General features: G+C 54.7%; 6 protein-coding genes across 6 annotated transcripts; 3 read left to right on the top strand and 3 right to left on the bottom strand.

Annotated features, from left to right (window-relative positions):
• Positions 1 to 1991: 1991 nt before the first annotated feature.
• Positions 1992 to 4878, bottom strand: BO72DRAFT_372488 (protein arginine N-methyltransferase; the record flags this gene model as incomplete). Its single annotated transcript, XM_040941045.1, has 5 exons — positions 1992 to 2327; positions 2431 to 3123; positions 3200 to 4011; positions 4082 to 4706; positions 4762 to 4878. 5 exons carry the CDS (start codon positions 4876 to 4878, stop codon positions 1992 to 1994), a joined length of 2583 nt encoding a protein of 860 aa, XP_040803899.1.
• Positions 4879 to 5384: 506 nt separating this feature from the next.
• On the top strand, positions 5385 to 8079 carry BO72DRAFT_445707 (DEAH-box ATP-dependent RNA helicase PRP43). Its single transcript, XM_040944120.1, has 3 exons — positions 5385 to 5784; positions 5870 to 7736; positions 7835 to 8079. Exons 1-3 carry the CDS (start codon positions 5495 to 5497, stop codon positions 7955 to 7957), a joined length of 2280 nt encoding a protein of 759 aa, XP_040803898.1. The 5' UTR covers positions 5385 to 5494; the 3' UTR covers positions 7958 to 8079.
• Positions 8080 to 9143: 1064 nt separating this feature from the next.
• On the bottom strand, positions 9144 to 11738 carry BO72DRAFT_23314 (uncharacterized protein). Its single transcript, XM_040939868.1, has one exon. The coding sequence runs from the start codon at positions 11580 to 11582 to the stop codon at positions 9243 to 9245; it is 2340 nt and encodes a 779-aa protein (XP_040803897.1). The 5' UTR covers positions 11583 to 11738; the 3' UTR covers positions 9144 to 9242.
• A 324-nt stretch (positions 11739 to 12062) lies between these two features.
• Positions 12063 to 12745, top strand: BO72DRAFT_372541 (nucleobindin SSP120; the record flags this gene model as incomplete). The annotated part of the gene is made up of 2 exons (XM_040941047.1): positions 12063 to 12180; positions 12261 to 12745. 2 exons carry the CDS (start codon positions 12063 to 12065, stop codon positions 12743 to 12745), a joined length of 603 nt encoding a protein of 200 aa, XP_040803896.1.
• Positions 12746 to 12807: 62 nt separating this feature from the next.
• On the bottom strand, positions 12808 to 14408 carry BO72DRAFT_23265 (tRNA(Phe) (4-demethylwyosine(37)-C(7)) aminocarboxypropyltransferase). Its single transcript, XM_040939863.1, has one exon. It carries the CDS (start codon positions 14258 to 14260, stop codon positions 12869 to 12871), a length of 1392 nt encoding a protein of 463 aa, XP_040803895.1. The 5' UTR covers positions 14261 to 14408; the 3' UTR covers positions 12808 to 12868.
• Positions 14409 to 14684: 276 nt separating this feature from the next.
• On the top strand, positions 14685 to 17722 carry BO72DRAFT_525574 (mismatch repair ATPase MLH1). The gene is made up of 4 exons (XM_040949969.1): positions 14685 to 15081; positions 15133 to 15312; positions 15362 to 15628; positions 15683 to 17722. Exons 1-4 carry the CDS (start codon positions 14977 to 14979, stop codon positions 17495 to 17497), a joined length of 2367 nt encoding a protein of 788 aa, XP_040803894.1. The 5' UTR covers positions 14685 to 14976; the 3' UTR covers positions 17498 to 17722.
• Positions 17723 to 17948: the final 226 nt, after the last annotated feature.

The raw sequence follows: 17948 nt of genomic DNA, 5'->3' as shown, positions 1-17948 counted from the left end.
TGCCAATTGCGAGATTCCGGCCCCTAAAGTGTCTCTCCCCCGCCCGTCAGTCTGTCACAGAAACTGGACATCGACTCAGCGTGCAGCAAGAAATCCTCACTGACTGGCTACTCTCCCGGAGCAATTTGGTTGCCGCGGGGAATCTGTTCCGTACCCCCTCTTCTGTCGTGGACGATAAGATGAGCCGGGAGGAGGGGACATGGGACAGATCGCGACAGCGTCTAGGAATAAGCAAACCAACTCGTCGGCCTGGAACCGATTGCCAACTCCAGTCAAACTCACAGCCGTGGTCCAGGACCCCTTCATCCCAGCATGAAACCAGGTAGAAAACCACCGTAGCCAACTGGACTAAGTATGCAACTCGGTTCCCCTCCAGGGCCTGCAGTAACTGCAGTGCAGCAAAGATGACGACGATAAGGCAATGCAGCAGCAGCAACTAACTATTGCCAAAGAGGGAGCACCAAGGAGTGCCAACCTTGAGTATGTGATGCATATCCAACAATTAGCTGCACCATCAATTCGATATCTATCTAATCGGAACCTCGCGCTCCGTCAAGACATGAAACCAACCACGGCAGTCCACGGCAACACGTTTCTCACTCTGACTCTCGTTGTGGTAAACGTGAATCCAATAACTCCTGGAGCTAACTCGTCATAATCGAGGAGGTGCTTTTTAGGCTGTTCCCAGCTTTTGATCCCCTTCTCTACCTTCCCATCTTTCGCCAATAGTCCTTCATACCGCGACACTAGTTCCTGTCTTGGCTACAGACTACAGTTCCTCCGATCTGCAGCTTTACAGTTTGTTCCACGGAGGTGCGCCCAGTGTGACGACCCGCCGACCGAATTCGGTGTTTGCTTTGCTAGGCTGCGTTGCTTATGCTGACCTTACGCCTACGGGTGGGTACAGTCCCAGTACCCCGTACGTTGTTTTGTATCAAACTACGAAGTACTCCGTACTCAGTAGATGATTATCACAGCATAACATAGCCCCCTTCAATCCCCGGGACGGGGGATGGGGAAAGGGGGACATCGCTAAACACGGCGAGGCCACCACCATCGCCGAGGACCCTCCCCTTCCGGCCGCGGGCGCGGACGCTTGGACGCCGAGAGACCAACCAACCCAGCCAAACAAACCACCGTGAATCAACCCAAGGATAATCTGTCGGGCCAAGAGCCCTGAGCCATTACTGAGTCCTTGAACCCCCCTTCCAAATTCGGGCCGCCTCGATCCAAATCACAGGAAGCAGCTGGGCACGTCCACCCTTCCCCCATCGATCATCCATTGCCAATCGCTCTCGCAGGCGGCGAGGCGATCGCTTCTGTGTGGTCCGTGCCAATAACATTTAACTTCCCATTGGAAACCATCGCCTATATCCCCAATCCAGCGAGCTGTCCGTCGGGAGGGAAATTCCCATTGACAATTGTCCATCCGTCTGGAACCCGTTCAGTTGGTCGTCATCGTTTATAGAGCGGACATTAATCCGCGGTCATATTTTTTTTTGTTTTCTGGGTCACTGTACTTTCTTGGCTGGTCTCAACACTCGTAAGCGGAGCACAAGTCCGAGAATGGATAATCTCAACATTTCAAACCAACTGTGTGAATGTATATGTGGTTCAACCAGCGAAGAGTGAGTGAGAGAGAGGCAACCAACTCCCCTCCCCTCAACTCGATTCATCTCAATGTTCTAAGTTCTAGTAGGTGGCATGTGTACTAGGCAACTTATACTATACTACTATACTATGCCTCCCGCTATTTTCTCTGTCTCTCCCCACTCCAGAAATCTGACTACGTATGTTCATTTCATCACATGTCACACATTACACGCAGCACTCCTCACACAATAACCAATATCAACCCGTGATAATTCATCCACTGCATTTATCCTCCAACCCTCCCCTTCCACTATCACTACGTCATGATAGCCCTTGATCTCCCCAAGACTGAGGATCAACCACTACAACAAGAGAAGAGGTAGATGGTCATGTCAAAATCACATGAGACACCCTTCCTTGATACTGGAGTGTAGATCGCTGGTGCCAACACGCACGCGCCGGACGCCACGTGATCTGACCGCCGCCGCCGCCTTGGAGCGCTCCCGATCGGGGCTGTTCACGGCAGCGGAGGCGCCCGCCGTCCGAGCACCGCTCATGACCGGAGCTGCCATCAGCTCGACGGCCGTGGAAGGCTCCGGGTTGCCTCCTCCTGATGCTGCTGCGCCTTCCAACGCGAACACCTCCACCATCCACTCATACCAGACCTTGCGGTTATCTGTTTGTCGGTACATGGTGACGACCACTTCGCCGTTATCGGGGACGTTGAGAGGGGTCTGTCATTTTGTTTTGCGGGTGTTAATTTCAGACACAACAATTCCCAAGGATGTCTCGTAGATGTGAGGTCATACGCAGGATGATTTCGAGGCAAAAACTGACCTTGAGAGGGAAGTAGATGGGGAACCAGCTAATCATATCCTGACTCTTGGCGTCCATGGTCACGGGATTCGTCGACAGTTCGATGTCGCGGTAGAGCACGGTCTCGAAGTAGCCTGCCAGGCCGTGGCAGACGCCGCGGTTCTGGACGGGGAACGTCAGGCGGGTGCGGCGCACGTTGTGGGCGTTGGAGATCGTCGAGGAGGACGGGGACTGCGGCGGGATGTTGAGGTTCGGATGTTCGAAGGACCAGGTCGTCTGGACGAAAGGGATGGGCGTCTCGCTGGATCCCCCGCCGCCGGGCAGCGTGGATATCGAGTTGCGCACGCTGTGGTGGTGGTGGCTCCCGGCGCCGGAGTTCATCAGCGCGGTGGCCGAGGGCTGGTTCGTGGACAGGAAATCGATGGCGTGCAGCATTACCACGTACGGCGTCTCGGGGGCGGCGGGATTGGAGATGGACTGGTTCATCACGTCGGCGTGCAGCTTGGGCGCCGCGATCGGGGTGAGATGGGCGGTGTATGAGGCCGGGATGGAGATGCCGTGGACTGGGGTGAGGAGGTGGGTGACGCCGTCGAGGCATTCGGGAGAAAGCTCGTTGTCGCCGAAGGAGCCTAGCAGCTCGGAGACGAGGATGTCAATCGTGGTAGGGACGAGGTCGGGTCCCGCGGTGCCGGAGGTGGGTGATTGCGTGGAGTTCTGAATTTAAGTATAAGCGTTATGGAGGGAGCTCTTAGCATTTGCATATGGAGGGGAAAGGTCTGGCTGTTCTTACCAATGCTGACTGCGATGCTGGAGCGGCTCCCTTCGCGATTTGAGGGCCCTTCCAGCTTCGCATGTCGGAGTGGACCAACGTGACTTTCCCACCCCAGTGATTCTTGTTGTGACGCTGGAGAAGAACAAATGCATTGGGATTCTTCTCCACCGCCCAAAGGTCAATTTCCACGCCTGTTTCGGCGCTGGCTCGAAGGGCACGGCCGACGAGCGGTCCTCGACCGGCTCCAACAACAGCGACCGATACTTTGCCATCTGGCCCGGATTTCGGCTTCTTCGACCAGTCCGTCAGGGCCTTCGCGATGGCTCTTTCGTACCAGTCGTACTTGATGGGATCTTTCTCGAAGACCTCGTAGGTGATACTCTCCAGATTGACGGTCAATGGCTGCAGGGGGGCTTGGAGATAATCCTGATAGCCTGTCCCGAACCGTTCCATAGCGCTGCGGGGAGGTTGGCGGGACTGGAGGTTTCTGACATAAGATAGATGAGGGGTGGGATCGTGGTGCTTCTTGTTCGAGACTGCAGCCTGCGCGAGGCTAGGATACTCCGAGCCTGGTGCATGTGCATCAGGGTTCTCAAACGACTCGTCCACCTCCACTCCTGGGATAGAGCCAACTTCACAAAGGAGGATCCAGGGGGCGGTTCGGAGGCGCATGAATCGAGCAATCAGGGCTTGGTGTGCCTTTGACAGCACGGGGTAGCCTTTTTGGTTCTTGAGGAAGGTATTACCATGAATCGTGAGCATGTGAGTCGGCTCCGAGTACCAGCGGGACTGCACGGACATCGGAGGAAGTTGCTTGGGCAGTGCGAGTGCTAGTACAATGATCAGCAAGGCTATACAAGAGTAGAATCGAGCCTACTAAGATGAAGTTGAGTACCATACCTACGACGAGTCTTGTGTGATATTTACAGACTCTTCTGATGATATCCCAGGCATCCCAGGTGCCGAACGGATCAATCTGTGACACCGAATCGACCGAGCCACTGACAAACTCCTTGCGCGCGAGGCTGGCCAAGTCAGTAACCTTATCTCCTTGGAGATCTGGGGTGTCGGCCATCTGCGTCCAGATGTGGAATTGGATATAGGGCGCGACATTTATGGCATCTTGCACGGCTCGTGCATAGTAGATGATCTGCTCCGAATGGGCGTCATTGTGGTGGAGTTTTGGCCCCGGAATCAGAAGGTATCCAATCCCACAGAAGGCCGCATAGTTCACTTCCAGCATGAAGACCTGGCGAGAGATGTCTGCAATGAGAGGGTCCGGAGAGCACAAGTCAATCCAGGAGCTGGTTACGCCAACGAGTTGGGTCATTGCCTCGTTCGGGGTCATATGCGTATCAGCGGGTCCGAGCTCAGGGATCACGAGCGGCCGTGTGTTATCGCTGGTCATCATCGTTCCATTGGAGCCTGGTGCCGAAGGTTGTAAGCTCCCTTGATAGGTCGAGAGAAGAGCGAGCACTCGGGATTGGAAGTGGGAGGTGGTTACCGGCGCAGTCAACATGTCATACTATCCAGGAAGAAGAATTAGTAGATGCTTGCATCCTAGGGTGGTAGTTTCGTACATTACTCTCGTGTGCCGCTTGTACCATTTCATTGGTGATGGGAACCTTTCGGTCCTCCTCATGTTGCCCGATGCAGAAGGTCATGTTGACAGTGTCGGAGTTGGTAAAGGACTCCATTTTGGCGGGCAAAGAGATATCAGGAAGATGAGTGGTGGTTTTGTCTGCGAATTTCAGGGCGATGGAATTGGGTGGAATGCGTGGAGAGCGGCTGGAGTTATCCCAAATGTCGTATAGATGGTGATGGGCTATATATCGTCGAGAACGCCTTGTTGATCCGATGAAGATGATGGTCCCACCTGTGGTCGATCAATTGAGTTTCAATTCAAGAAGTGATTTCAGGCCATTGTAAGAAGCAGGGAGTTGAGGGGTGTATAAAGAGGTGAGTACTAACACGAGCCAGTCACACAATAATTTTGGAGGGGAGAACTGCCAGCCTGGGCTCACCAACGATGTGTGCCTTCGTGGATGGAGCTGGCTGTCAAACGTGGTTCTGTTGCGCTTTTTCCCCTTGCCTGTCCGAACCGCCGTGGGGTAAATGACGGCAGAATACTTGAGCGGTGAGCGGGACAAAAAGTATCTGTGGCGAGGCCCGGCCGACTTGCCTATCAGGGCTGCCTTTTTTTCTTCAAACTCGCCTCCAACAACAGTTCTGCGACGGACTGCGACGGACGAACTCTCTCGCGACTTGTTGTCCACCCCGCCTTTTCTCTATTCCCCAAAGTCTCCTGACGCCATGGTTGATCGTCGCTCGGATTCTGAGAACGGTTCGCGTGCTAAGCGTCAAAAAATGGACAAGGCTGAGACAGATCCCAAGAACAACCCGTACCTGGCTCACATGTATCCCGACAATGGCGGTGCCGACCTTCACCCGGCCTTTGGAAAGATGAAGCGCCATCAGACGACTGCTGCTCTGGCTAAGGAGGTTGAAGATGGCGAGATCAACCCTTTCAACGACCAGCCATTCTCCAGCAAATACGTCTCCATCTTACAGACTCGTCGCGACCTCCCCGTCCATGCCCAAAGGTTGGTTTTCGCATTTTCCCTTTATGCCCTGCCCGCTGCGCTGGTGCATTCTCGGTTTCAAATTGTCTAATTTTTTTTTTCGCAGAGATGAGTTCCTAGAGCTTTATCAGAAGTCGCAAATCCTCGTCTTCGTCGGTGAGACGGGTTCCGGAAAGACGACGCAAATCCCTCAGTTCGTGCTCTTCGATGATCAGCCGCAGACCCAGCGCAAGATGGTTGCTTGTACCCAACCCCGTCGTGTCGCTGCCATGTCCGTCGCCCAGCGTGTTGCTGCAGAGTTGGATGTCAAGCTCGGAGAGGAAGTCGGTTACAGCATTCGTTTCGAAGATATGACTAGTTCCAAGACGGTGCTTAAGTACATGACGGATGGTATGCTTCTGAGAGAAGCCATGCACGACCACGACCTCAACCGCTACAGTACCATCATTCTGGACGAGGCTCACGAGAGAACCATGGCTACCGATGTTCTTATGGGTCTTCTGAAGGAGGTTGTGGTGCGCCGACCCGACCTCAAGATCATTATCATGTCTGCCACTTTGGATGCGCAGAAGTTCCAGCGTTATTTCAACGATGCCCCCCTCCTTGCTGTTCCTGGTCGTACCCACCCTGTCGAGATTTTCTATACCCCCGAGCCTGAGCAGGACTATGTTGAAGCCGCCATTCGGACTGTTCTTCAGATTCACGCTACCGAAGACGAGGGTGATATCCTGCTCTTTTTGACTGGTGAGGAGGAAATTGAAGATGCCTCTCGAAAGATTTCTTTGGAGGCGGATGAGATGATGCGTGAGGCAGACGCTGGACCGATCAAGGTCTACCCTCTCTATGGTAGTCTTCCTCCTCATATGCAACAGCGCATCTTCGAGCCGGCACCGCCTCCTCGTCGTCCAGGTGGCCGCCCCGGTAGAAAGGTCATTGTGTCCACGAACATTGCCGAAACGTCGCTTACCATCGACGGTATTGTCTACGTGGTCGACCCCGGTTTCTCCAAGCAAAAGATCTACAACCCTCGTATTCGTGTCGAGTCTCTTCTGGTCTCTCCGATCTCCAAGGCTTCCGCCCAACAGAGAGCTGGTCGTGCTGGTCGTACCCGTCCCGGAAAGTGCTTCCGTCTCTATACCGAAGGCGCCTTCAAGAAGGAACTGATCGATCAGACCTACCCCGAGATTCTCCGATCTAACCTCTCTTCGACGGTGCTGGAGCTTAAGAAACTTGGCATTGACGACCTCGTCCACTTCGACCTGATGGATCCCCCGGCCCCCGAAACTCTGATGAGAGCCTTGGAGGAACTCAACTACCTTGCCTGTCTTGACGACGATGGAAATCTGACCCAGCTGGGCCGCCTCGCATCTGAGTTCCCCCTCGACCCCGCCCTTGCCGTCATGCTTATCAGCTCCCCCGAATTCTACTGCTCGAACGAGATCCTCTCGATTACGGCCCTTCTTTCCGTGCCCAACGTGTTCGTCCGCCCGGCTTCTCAAAGGAAGCGCGCAGATGAGATGAAAGACCTGTTCTCCCACCCCGACGGTGACCACCTGACCCTCCTCAACGTCTACCACGCCTTCAAGAGCCCTGAAGCCCAGGACAACCTCAAGCAATGGTGCCACGACCACTTCCTCTCCCTCCGGTCGCTGCAGTCGGCCGACAACGTCCGCATGCAGCTCCTGCGCATCATGGAACGCGAGGAGCTCGAGATGATCTCCACCCCCTTCGAGGACAAGAAGTACTACGAGAACATCCGCCGCGCGCTGTGCGCTGGTTTTTTCATGCAGGTAGCCAAGAAGGAGAGCCAGGGCAAGAGCATGTACATGACCATCAAGGACCACCAGAACGTCCTGCTCCACCCATCGACGGTGCTCGGCCACGAGGCTGAGTGGGTCCTGTATAATGAGTTCGTGCTCACCACCAAGAACTACATCCGTACCGTGACCGCCGTCAAGCCCGAGTGGCTTATTGTAAGTTCAAACCTCCCCCCTCTTTCCAAGTCACGAGCTCGTTCAGAAAAACAAAGGAATCAATTGACAGATTTACTAACTGTCCCGTGTCAATCTAGGACATCGCCCCGACCTACTACGACATTTCCACTTTCGCGAAGGGCGACATCCGCTCCTCGCTTCTCCGCGCCGCCGAGCGACTCTCGCGTCGTGAGAAGATCCGCGCGGAAAAGAGACGATAGATGGGGTAGCATATTTCGTCGCGTTGTTTTTTTTTAACCATTCTCATGAAATATAATAGACTTTTTTTTTTCTCTTTGAAACATGATATCATACATCCCCATGTCCTATGGGCAAAAATGATCTGGGCATAGGATATTGAATATATCCACTTTCCTAACATTTAAGCATCCTTTAGCTATCAAGCAGCGCGATATCTTCTGAAATCATCACGAAGCAGTAGTACGGTGTATCAAATCCCCCGCGAAAGAACGAGAGAATGATCCCCGTCCCTCCCCCTCCCTAGCTCTGCATATCTAGTTCGAGAGGCACCACGATCGCCCAACTATATCCCCAAAAAAACACAAACCATCTTCACCATATCGCGCTATCCCACAATCAAAAGATAGAGGATGTTGGCAGCCTAAGGCGCCCATAGGGCTGAATCTTATGGTGTTGTGGCCTCAGGCACACGAAAAAGTGGAGAACGGTGGGTCTATCACCAAGTTCCGAATTGGGGTATACAACGGCAGCCGCGGGGGTGTAGCGGTCTTCACCAGTGCCACCGTAGTCCAAATCGCGGTGCGACGGCAGTGTCTGGGTTCGAATCCTAATCGCGGCAAGACTGCTGTTCTCTTATTTTTTGGGGGGGTTGCGTGGCCTGGGAGGCCGGAAGGGGCGTCAGAGAGATGTCATTTGGGCTTGGGTGCCTGGTCGTGGAAAGGGAAGGCGCGGTAGGCCGCCGCGGCGCTGTCGGATTGCTGGGGGTGTTCGGGGAGATGGGGGAGAGGGCCTCCTCCGGCTCCGGCTTCGGCTGCGGGAGGTACTGCTTCTGCAACTTCTTATGGGTCGGGTTATCGGAGAAGAAGCAGTAGTAGAGAGGGAACTGAATGAGAAAGTGAAGGGTCTGGTGTTTTGATATACTCGCTCAGCTATCCAGTGTGAAGGTACAGGTACAGGTATAATATACAAAGGTTGAAGCGCAAATGTGTCTCCCACTCAGAGCATTTGATCAAGATCACGTCATGTCGGGTGCATGACATCAACGGGAACCTAAGCTTCACAACCCGGCCATCCCATGACCCTTGAAAACCTCGCGTAGTGAGCATATGGTATATACAGTATGCGCCGCACGCAACTTGGTTATACTGACGCCCCGATCCTCTCTCGGTCTTCGTTTTCCTTAAGCCTTCCCAGCATCAGCAATAACCCCCCTGGATGCAAAATAGTAGGCTTGACGAGAAGTACAAGACAGTACCAAGGCGCCAATATTCCGGACAAGAGTGTGGTCGCCCTGAATTGTCCTGATCATGGCTTGGACGAAGGCATCATTCCAAATGACATGGTCCATTTCTTCTTAGCAGGTGAAACTTGATCTCCCTGGGTGGGGCTGGGTGATGATGAGACAAGATTATGTGCCAACCCGGCTGGCAGGTGGGGATGAGACACTGTAACATGAGGCGGAGGAGGGGGGGATGTGGTATCAACAGGCGTGGGACGAGATAAGGGGGCAGACGTAGCAGTAGTTGTTGAATGTTTAGGAGAAGAAGACGGTGGAGAAGGTGTTTGGGGAAGTGGGTTGGAAGTGGTGACTGTCCGGTGCAGATCGAAGACCATGCGCTTGAGCTGAGCAATCTCGGCTTGTAGGGAGGCGATCTCGGTCTTCTGGGCGTTGACGACTGCGCTGTTGTGCTGCTGAATATCATGGGCTTGCTGACTGATTTCCTTCAAGAGGGTGGCGCGATCGTCTTGAACGAGGTCTCCAGTACCGCCCTCTTTGGCGGCTTTGTGCATAGCCACCGGTCCGGAAATAATGGCAGAAAGGACATCCTGGGCGTATGTTTTCATCATATCTTGCCATTGAGTGGTGGAGGCTCGCTCGGTGGTCAGACCGTCGAGCTGCTCGCCGACAGCTTGGACAAAGGAATAACACTTCTCCCACATCGTCTGTTGTGAGGCCCGGGCGGCTTCTGTGCCTGCTGCGGTCTGAGCGGCCTTCCAGCGGTTGTAACGCGGATCGCGCTCGAAGGTCAAATCTAGTTGTTTTTCCGCCCACTTCCAGTCAAACCCGCTCTTCACAAACGCTTGAATGATTTTCTGGGAGATTTCGGTTTGCTCGCATTCATCACAGAGGTAAACCATCTTGACAATCAGGCGCTCGACGCGCGTCGGCCTGTGTTCCGTTGTTGACCCAATAAAGGCGACGGTCCGTTGCAGGGCCTGGATACCCTTTGCCCAGTCAGACCGAATGGCGTAGAACCCGAGATAGGAGCTCAAAGTCGCGTAGTCGTCCATATACCCAGATGCTCGAGATACTTGGAGGTAGGCGTCCGCACGGTCGGGCTGATTAAAGCGTAGGCATGACCGAATCAGAGTGCCGTAGATGACGGCGTTCGCACTGTCGACTGGTGGGACCTGAATCTCGACGCCGTTGACCACCACATTCTTGTAGTGGCCTAGGTTACCCATGTCCAGCGGATACCCATCCCCGGCTAATTGGCGAAGAAACAAGTCAAAGGCCTTGAGATTCTTGGATTTGCGGAAGAAGTTCAGGATCGAGATGATAAGAGACGATGTGAGCGGGAATTTATGGGGTATGATGGCGTGTAGAATCATTTCACAGATGTCGTTCTCTCGGGTCTTGGTAAATGCCAGCAGCATGTGCTTCAGACCTAGACTTCGGTCAGGATTGGTGGATTTCGTGAGGTTGTTAGCTAATCTGAGGAGAAGCTCTTGAAGAGACATCCTGTTCGCTAGGTAAAGATTGGTATCTCGGTATAATTCCCCGTCGAGCCTCTGGCGCTCCGTCATTTGATCTTGAGGTGAAAGCGAGTTCATCTCCGCTTCCAAGTCTTCTATGCTGGAACGTGGGGAAGCTTTCACGCTCTTCATTCGGTTACGGAGCTTGTTTAAGTGGGTAAGAAGCTCCGGAACGTTGGGCGCAGGCATGGAATAGTCGACTGCGTATTTCATCTGCAGACCCTGGTAACTATGAGCAATTCCGCGTCGGAGTAGCATCCGAATGGCCAATTGCTTCAGCGCCATTTTGCGGATAGCTTTCTGGCGAGTACCGTTTTCCTTGAGCCATTGAGGCGTGTCGAAGTCTTCAAGATTCCACAGGTTATCCTCCTCCGTGACTTCCAACAATGGGTCTTCGCTGATTTTGTTGAGCTCTTCTAGGCTGTTTTCGTCTCGCCGTTGATTGCTCTTGCTGAGAGCGAGGTTCCGACTCGTATGGAATGAGCGACGCGAGATATTCGTGGACGGCCATCGGTACCGGTAGGATCTTGGTCTTGCTTGTGTGGTGGTTTGTCGGCTCGGAGTTATTTCCATTCCCTCGTCGCGACGGGCGAAAATGGCCTCTACCAGGCGTTCCTCCTCATCAAGCAGCGCATTGACCTCACCCTTGGCCGCTGCGATCTTCTCCTCCCACTCATGGCGGCGCTGACCTTTGGCCTGGGCGTCTGCTAGGGCCGCTGCGGCGAAGATGCTCGTGTACAGGGCTGTGACCGAATTGCCTAGGCGGAGACGTTTCTTGCTGGCTGCTGTAGCCCCACGCGATGCTACGCCTTGGGAGACGGTGCTGAGGCAGGAGACGCATCGGCACGTTGACTGCGCCGGGGTGACGCGGGACCAGAGACCTTTCATTCTCCGGTCATTTCTGCGCCCTGAATTGAGACTAACAAGGTAATTCCAAGATATGCCAGGATCCAATTGACCGGGCTCTCTGACGAGCGAAACCAATGGGCAAGGGAGGGATAGGCGTTCAGTGGAACTTGTGGACTGGAGGAGCAATTGGCCGATGTCGAAGTTTGGAACTTTTGCTTCCAACAGGACTGCATCGGCAAAAGTCGCACCACCACACCGCTTGCAAACGGTGCAAACCACCCACTAGTCAGTTCGGCCCCCGGCCGGACCCCCCCTTCCTATTCCCCGATTGTCATCAATACAAACGGTTACGGCAGTCCACTTTCAACTTCTACCTACTCCGGCGAAGAATTGCTTTGACTAGTGAACAAATATTGATCTGTCAGATTTACAGGTCATTCTTGGGAAACTGGTCTTGTCATTGCTTCTGTTCAATCGATATTATTCGACAAGCCGGTGCGATTATTGCTTGACGTGACCATGCTCGTCACGGTAGCTACTGCTCTCCTGGCCCTAAGCGGCACTCTGGTCAGCGCCCACGGTTCGCACTCGAATGACCAGCCACCCTCGTCCGACTGGGCAACACGGCATATGCAGGGTAAGCACCTTGTGGAAACCTCGGGGGATATTACCCGAAAGCCAATGCAGTGTCACTGATTCAATTGGGTGCGTTCATAGAGGAACATCACATCGATGCCTTCGATCCCGCCTCCTTCTTCTCCCTCCACGATTACGATGCCTCGGGAGTGTGGACCCCTGAGGAAGTGCGCAAGACCTACGGCATGGACGACGAGTCCAATGCGGGAGTGACGGAGGATAGCAAGTTGCAAGGTCTTCGCGAAGTCTTCGGCATCTTTGATCCCACCAACACGGGCGTCATCAGTCGCGACAACTGGATGCGTCTCATTGCGGACGGAGCCCGGCTCCCCGACCTTGGACTCGGACCGGGCCATCATGGTGACATTGAATATGAATATGAGATCCATCACTTCGAAAAGTTCCACGGTGAAGATGCAAAGGAGGAGGACCTCACCCACCCCGAGGATATCGAACACTTCCGGAGACATGATGAGGAGGATCTTGCCATGGAGCGCCTCGAACAGCTCGAGAGTATGCAGATCGTGGAGGCGAACATACCCCAAAAGTTCCTCAAGCGGAGCTGAAGATCTGTACTGTAGAGTTCTTGCGCTGTTGCCACTGTACTGTACATATGTTTCATGAGATGATCTTGAGCGTCGATTGCATCACCCGGAGGTTGGGGTTCATGGAGTATTGGTGTGCGTGGTTCATTTGCCACGAGTGTCGGAGCCTTCTATCTCTTGCCTCGAAGATAACCGCACATCGAAGACGCAATGCATCACCCCCGGCGCATAAGTCTTGACCTGCTCAACATGCCGACACCTAGCAGCAGCAGCAGCAGCCACCTTTTTGGCCTCTACTTCTAAGACTTCCACTCGCAGCCTCCCCAATTCCGCGGTGACCTCGTCCTTCTTCTCCTCGATGCCCTGCACATCGACATTCTCATGAACATGCACCCATCCACCCTTCTCAGCATCCACAATCTTGCAGGCATTCGCATACGCGAAGCAAGATGAAGGCAGCAGTCCCAAGTTCACATGCCTGACCCTACTCCATTGCCCTGCTCCCATACACTCCCTAATTCCCCCCAGAATCTCCGCCGCAAATCGATTATCCCCATGGAAGACCACCACGCGATCCTCCTCCGTCAAACCCTCTACCACTTTCTTTAGTGACTGTCCCCCCAGTAACGATCCATCCTCTCCAACGCGGAACACCTTACACCCCCACCCATTCTGTTTACACCCTCTCCGCAACCCCTCCACCGACCACCCATTGATCTCAAACCCCCACACCCTCTTCACCCCACGCTTCAGATACGAGTACACGAAATACCCAATCCCAGCATACATGTCCACCACGCTGATCTCCGAAACCTTCTCCCCGAGTTGCTCCTCAATCAACCCCTCAAACTCACTGCCCAGAATCCGCGCTTTCTCAGTGATATTGCCCCGCGAGAACATGGTATACAAGGGCGCCCAGATCTGTACGATCCCATGGTTTTGAACAGTACGTACCCAGAACGCCTGCTCAAGGTCTGTGGCGCTCGGACATGCTATCGCCGCTTCACCTTCCCCCTGCCCCTGCGACGCAGAGGCATCCGGTAGAGGCCCGAAGTCCCCGTATAAGGGGATCAACCCTCCCGGACTGCGGATCCGGTTCTCCGCCCCGGAGTTGGGGTCCGTGAGTGCAATGGGCGCGTTCATGGCCACGTGGGTGAGGCCGTAGCGGGCAAAGGACTGGAGAAGGGTGGTATAGAGGGTCTGCCGCTGCGTCGCGGTGAGATCTTCGTGCAAGGAGTGCCAGGCGGGTGGAGTGGTGAAGGCGTTCACCGGGAGGAGCAGAAGAGGTTCGTAGATGGTGAAGCGTTTGGGAAGGGAGGTGAGGGTCAGGTTGTGCTTGGTTAGGGTATCTGCAGGGAGGTGCTGAGTGATAAAGGCTTGGATGCCATGGTGGAGGGGGTTGAGGGTCTGTTTCCTTGGCTTTCTGGGCGGGCGAGGAGATGATGCGTTTGGGGCTGGGGCGGGGGCGGGGGCGGGCGATTGAGCTTGGGGACTTGCTACAAGCTCCTGCTCTGGGGAAAAGGTGTTTGATTGCATTTTGTCTTCAAGCTGGGGCTTGATTGTGGATTCTAATGCATGGAGCAATGTATGATTCTGGTTGATACCCGCGCGACGATGGATTGCGCGTTGATGATCTGTGTGAAGTTTTAGCGAAGTGGATTGTTCCAGAGCAATGCTGTTTACTTACGCAGCAGTGAAACTCAGATACTCCTTCAATTCATATTCTTGTTGTTACATTAGGTATCAACGAGGTTCGCTGCTTTTAGTCCGGATGTTTCCCGCATGGAGATAAAAATGACATGTCATGTGACCATGCGTGTTTATAGCCAGAGGATTGAATTGACTCCGCAAGATCTAGACAGCTTGCTGCATGTGTAAGGAGACCAAGGCCAGATCTTTGTGTCCTATCCTGGAGATCGAAGATCTTCCAGCAACATGCCAAAAATCGATCTCTGCCTACTTACATCAAGCGATCGCAACGCGAAAGAAAGGCGGCGACGCGAGCGGACACGCGATTTGCCCGACTTATTCCATGGCCCTCCACCGCTTTCTCATCATCGCAACAGTCTTCGAGGAGAATCGCACTTTTGAATTAAAGTATTAATCACTTGCTCTCTGTACTGCGTCGGGCGAGACTTACGGAAAGTACTGAGAACGTGTCTGTCGAGGGTTGATCGCTTCGGTTGCGTTATCGATCGAAACCATTTAACCCTCTCTCCCGCCGCCATCGCCTGGTCACTAGAACAGCCACGATGGATCCTGATATGGAGGTTGACACGTTAGAGCCACGGGGCACTAAAAGACCAGCAGGGGAGGTCGAGCAAAATGATGAGCCGAAGAAGCCCAAGAGAATCAGGGTCAGTTGCTCACCCGCGCCATCTCCGGCGTTGCCATACTCACAACCATAGGCCCTTGACCCTGATGTGGTCAACAAGATTGCAGCTGGAGAGATCATTGTAGCTCCCATGCATGCCTTGAAGGAGTTGATCGAAAACGCCGTTGACGCTGGCTCGACTTCTATTGAGATTCTTGTCAAGGACGGCGGCCTGAAGCTACTCCAGATCACCGATAATGGCCACGGCATCGACGTGAGTTTGTGCCAGACTTCCGTGACTTCGATCCGCTAACCAGACGAAGCGAGACGATCTACCCATCCTCTGCGAGCGGTTCACTACATCGAAACTGAAGGCTTTCGAAGACCTCTCCTCGATAGGCACCTACGGTTTCCGAGGCGAAGCCCTGGCCAGTATCAGCCACATCGCCCATCTGACCGTCACCACGAAGACGGCCGGATCCAGCTGTGCCTGGAAAGCGGTTTACAGTGATGGCAAGCTTGTTCCTGCGAAGCCAGGCCAAAGCGCTGCCCCCAAAGCCACTGCCGGCCGCGGAGGCACGCAGATAACCGTGCGTATGACGATGATGGCGCAGCCCTGGCGGACAATTTGCTGACCTGCGTAGGTTGAAGATCTCTTCTACAACGTCCCAACGAGACGACGAGCATTTCGCTCCGCGAGCGAAGAATACGCTAAGATTCTGGACGTTGTTGGACGGTATTCCGTCCACTGCGCGGGGGTGGCCTTCTCGTGCCGCAAACACGGCGACTCGGGCGTCAGCATCTCCACCCCGGCCAACGCAAGCACGATCGATCGCATCCGACAGATCCACGGCAGCGCCGTGGCCAACGAGCTTGTAGAGTTCCAGGTCGAGGACGAGAAGCTTGGATTCCGCTCGTCGGGCCTGGCCACCAACGCCAACTATCACGTCAAACGCACGGTCATCCTGCTATTCATCAACCACCGCTCGGTCGAGTCGACCGCCCTGAAGCGAGCCATCGAGCAGACATATTCAAATTTCCTCCCCAAGGGCGGCCACCCCTTCGTCTATCTGGACTTGGAGATCGAACCCCAACGGGTCGACGTCAACGTCCACCCCACGAAGCGCGAGGTGAATTTTCTCAATGAAGACGAGATCATCGAAAGCATCTGCGCCGACATCCGCTCCCGGCTGGCACAAGTCGACTCCAGCCGTACCTTTCTCACGCAAACCCTCCTCCCAGGCGTGCGAACAATGGCGGCCGAAGCAGAAGAACCAGACGACGACGACGACGACGACAGCCCCGGAGGGGCCCCGAAAACCCCGAAAACACCAGCAACCACCAAGAAACCCTACGAACACAACCTGGTGCGCACCGACTCGAAAGTCCGCAAGATCACCTCCATGCTCACACCCGCGACCACCACCACCACCTCTTCAGCCGAAAACCCAACCACCAGCGCTGCAACCGTCCTCGACGAAGAAGGCCTCCACTACGAAACCACAACGCGCGAACCCCTCCGTATCGCGCTAACCTCCATCAAGAACCTCCGCGCCGCCGTGCGCAGCAACATGCACACGACGCTGACCGAGACCATCGCGGCCCTCACGTACGTGGGGCTGGTCGACGAACGGCGCCGCATCGCCGCCATCCAAAGCGGCGTGAAGCTCTACCTGGTCGACTACGGCCTCTTCACCCACGAGTTCTTCTACCAGATCGGCCTCACCGACTTCGGCAACTTCGGCGTCATAACCCTCGACCCGGCGCCGCAGCTCATCGACCTGCTCCGCATTGCCGCCGACGCCGAAGCCGCCGAAGCCGCTGCACACCAACCCTCGCCCTCCACAACCCGGACAGCAACCACAGCAGCGCAAGAAATCTACACCAAAGCCCCCGAAGTCATCGCACAAACCCTCATCGCGCGCCGCGAGATGCTGAACGAGTACTTCTCCCTGCACATCACGCAGGACGGGCGCCTCGTCTCCCTCCCCCTCCTGCTGAAGGGCTACCTGCCGTCTCTGGCCAAACTGCCCAAGTTCCTGCTGCGGCTGGGGCCCTACGTCGACTGGTCGAGCGAGGAGGCCTGCTTCCGGAGCTTTCTGCGCGAGTTGGCCGCGTTTTACGTCCCGGAGGCGTTGCCTTTGCCAGCTCCGCAGACACAGGCACAGACACCCGCAGCAGCAGCGGGGGAGCATACCGTCTCCACCGCTACCAATACCACTACCAATCAAAATAATCACGAGAACCCTGGCGAGAAGGAAACCACACCGCAGGAACCCGCCGCAGAAGACGAAGCAGAGACGTTTATTCAGCAGCGCCGCGCGCAGATAGCCCGGATGCTGGAGCACGTAGTGTTCCCGGCGATGCGGGGCCGGTTGGTGGCTACGACGCGGCTGTTGGGCGGGGTGATCGAGGTGGCGGATTTGAAGGGGCTGTATCGGGTGTTTGAGCGGTGTTGAGGTTCTGCGGTTCGTGGTGGTGGTGGTGGTGGGATTTGTTTTGTGGGTGTGGGATGGATGTCTGTATATATCTATCACGAGGGATCGGGCTGCTTAGTCGACTGTTGTCATGACTACCTTGAGAGCCGAGGTGGTTCGAGGTGTGTAGAGTATAGTAGGGATTGTTTGGGCTGATGCTGGAGTTCAGAGCAGATGGGAAGGAATGACACAGTATATTGTCTATAGAATCATTCGGCAAGATCAACTCCGCGGCAGAAAGCATCGTGCTTCACTTGACAGACATACCTACCCTGCACCGCAGGTATGTACTGTACATATGAGCCTACATCCTGGAAAGCGAAGAACACAAGTGTCCAATGCCAATCTGAACTCCAACACCTACAGAAATCAGCCGGCACCTACACGTACCATCACCACACCATCTAATCAATCCAAAACTTCCAATCGAAAT

Source organism: Aspergillus fijiensis, assembly GCF_003184825.1.
Source record: "Aspergillus fijiensis CBS 313.89 unplaced genomic scaffold BO72scaffold_11, whole genome shotgun sequence".
Lineage (NCBI taxonomy): Eukaryota > Fungi > Ascomycota > Eurotiomycetes > Eurotiales > Aspergillaceae > Aspergillus > Aspergillus fijiensis.
The sequence above is the reverse complement of the archived record's forward strand: the minus strand, read 5'-3'. Positions and strand labels throughout refer to the sequence as shown.

What these genes read in the sequence shown, in the direction of transcription:
- BO72DRAFT_525574 (XM_040949969.1), top strand. Translation starts at nt 14,977, where the DNA reads ATGGATCCTGATATGGAGGTTGACACGTTAGAGCCACGGGGCACTAAA. An exon ending in AGAAGCCCAAGAGAATCAGG is followed by an intron (nt 15,082 to 15,132) that starts GTCAGTTGCTCA and finishes TCACAACCATAG; the next exon opens with GCCCTTGACCCTGATGTGGT. An exon ending in ATAATGGCCACGGCATCGAC is followed by an intron (nt 15,313 to 15,361) that starts GTGAGTTTGTGC and finishes AACCAGACGAAG; the next exon opens with CGAGACGATCTACCCATCCT.
- BO72DRAFT_23314 (XM_040939868.1), bottom strand. Translation starts at nt 11,582, where the DNA reads ATGAAAGGTCTCTGGTCCCGCGTCACCCCGGCGCAGTCAACGTGCCGA.
- BO72DRAFT_445707 (XM_040944120.1), top strand. Translation starts at nt 5,495, where the DNA reads ATGGTTGATCGTCGCTCGGATTCTGAGAACGGTTCGCGTGCTAAGCGT. An exon ending in CTCCCCGTCCATGCCCAAAG is followed by an intron (nt 5,785 to 5,869) that starts GTTGGTTTTCGC and finishes TTTTTTTCGCAG; the next exon opens with AGATGAGTTCCTAGAGCTTT. An exon ending in TCAAGCCCGAGTGGCTTATT is followed by an intron (nt 7,737 to 7,834) that starts GTAAGTTCAAAC and finishes GTGTCAATCTAG; the next exon opens with GACATCGCCCCGACCTACTA.
- BO72DRAFT_23265 (XM_040939863.1), bottom strand. Translation starts at nt 14,260, where the DNA reads ATGCAATCAAACACCTTTTCCCCAGAGCAGGAGCTTGTAGCAAGTCCC.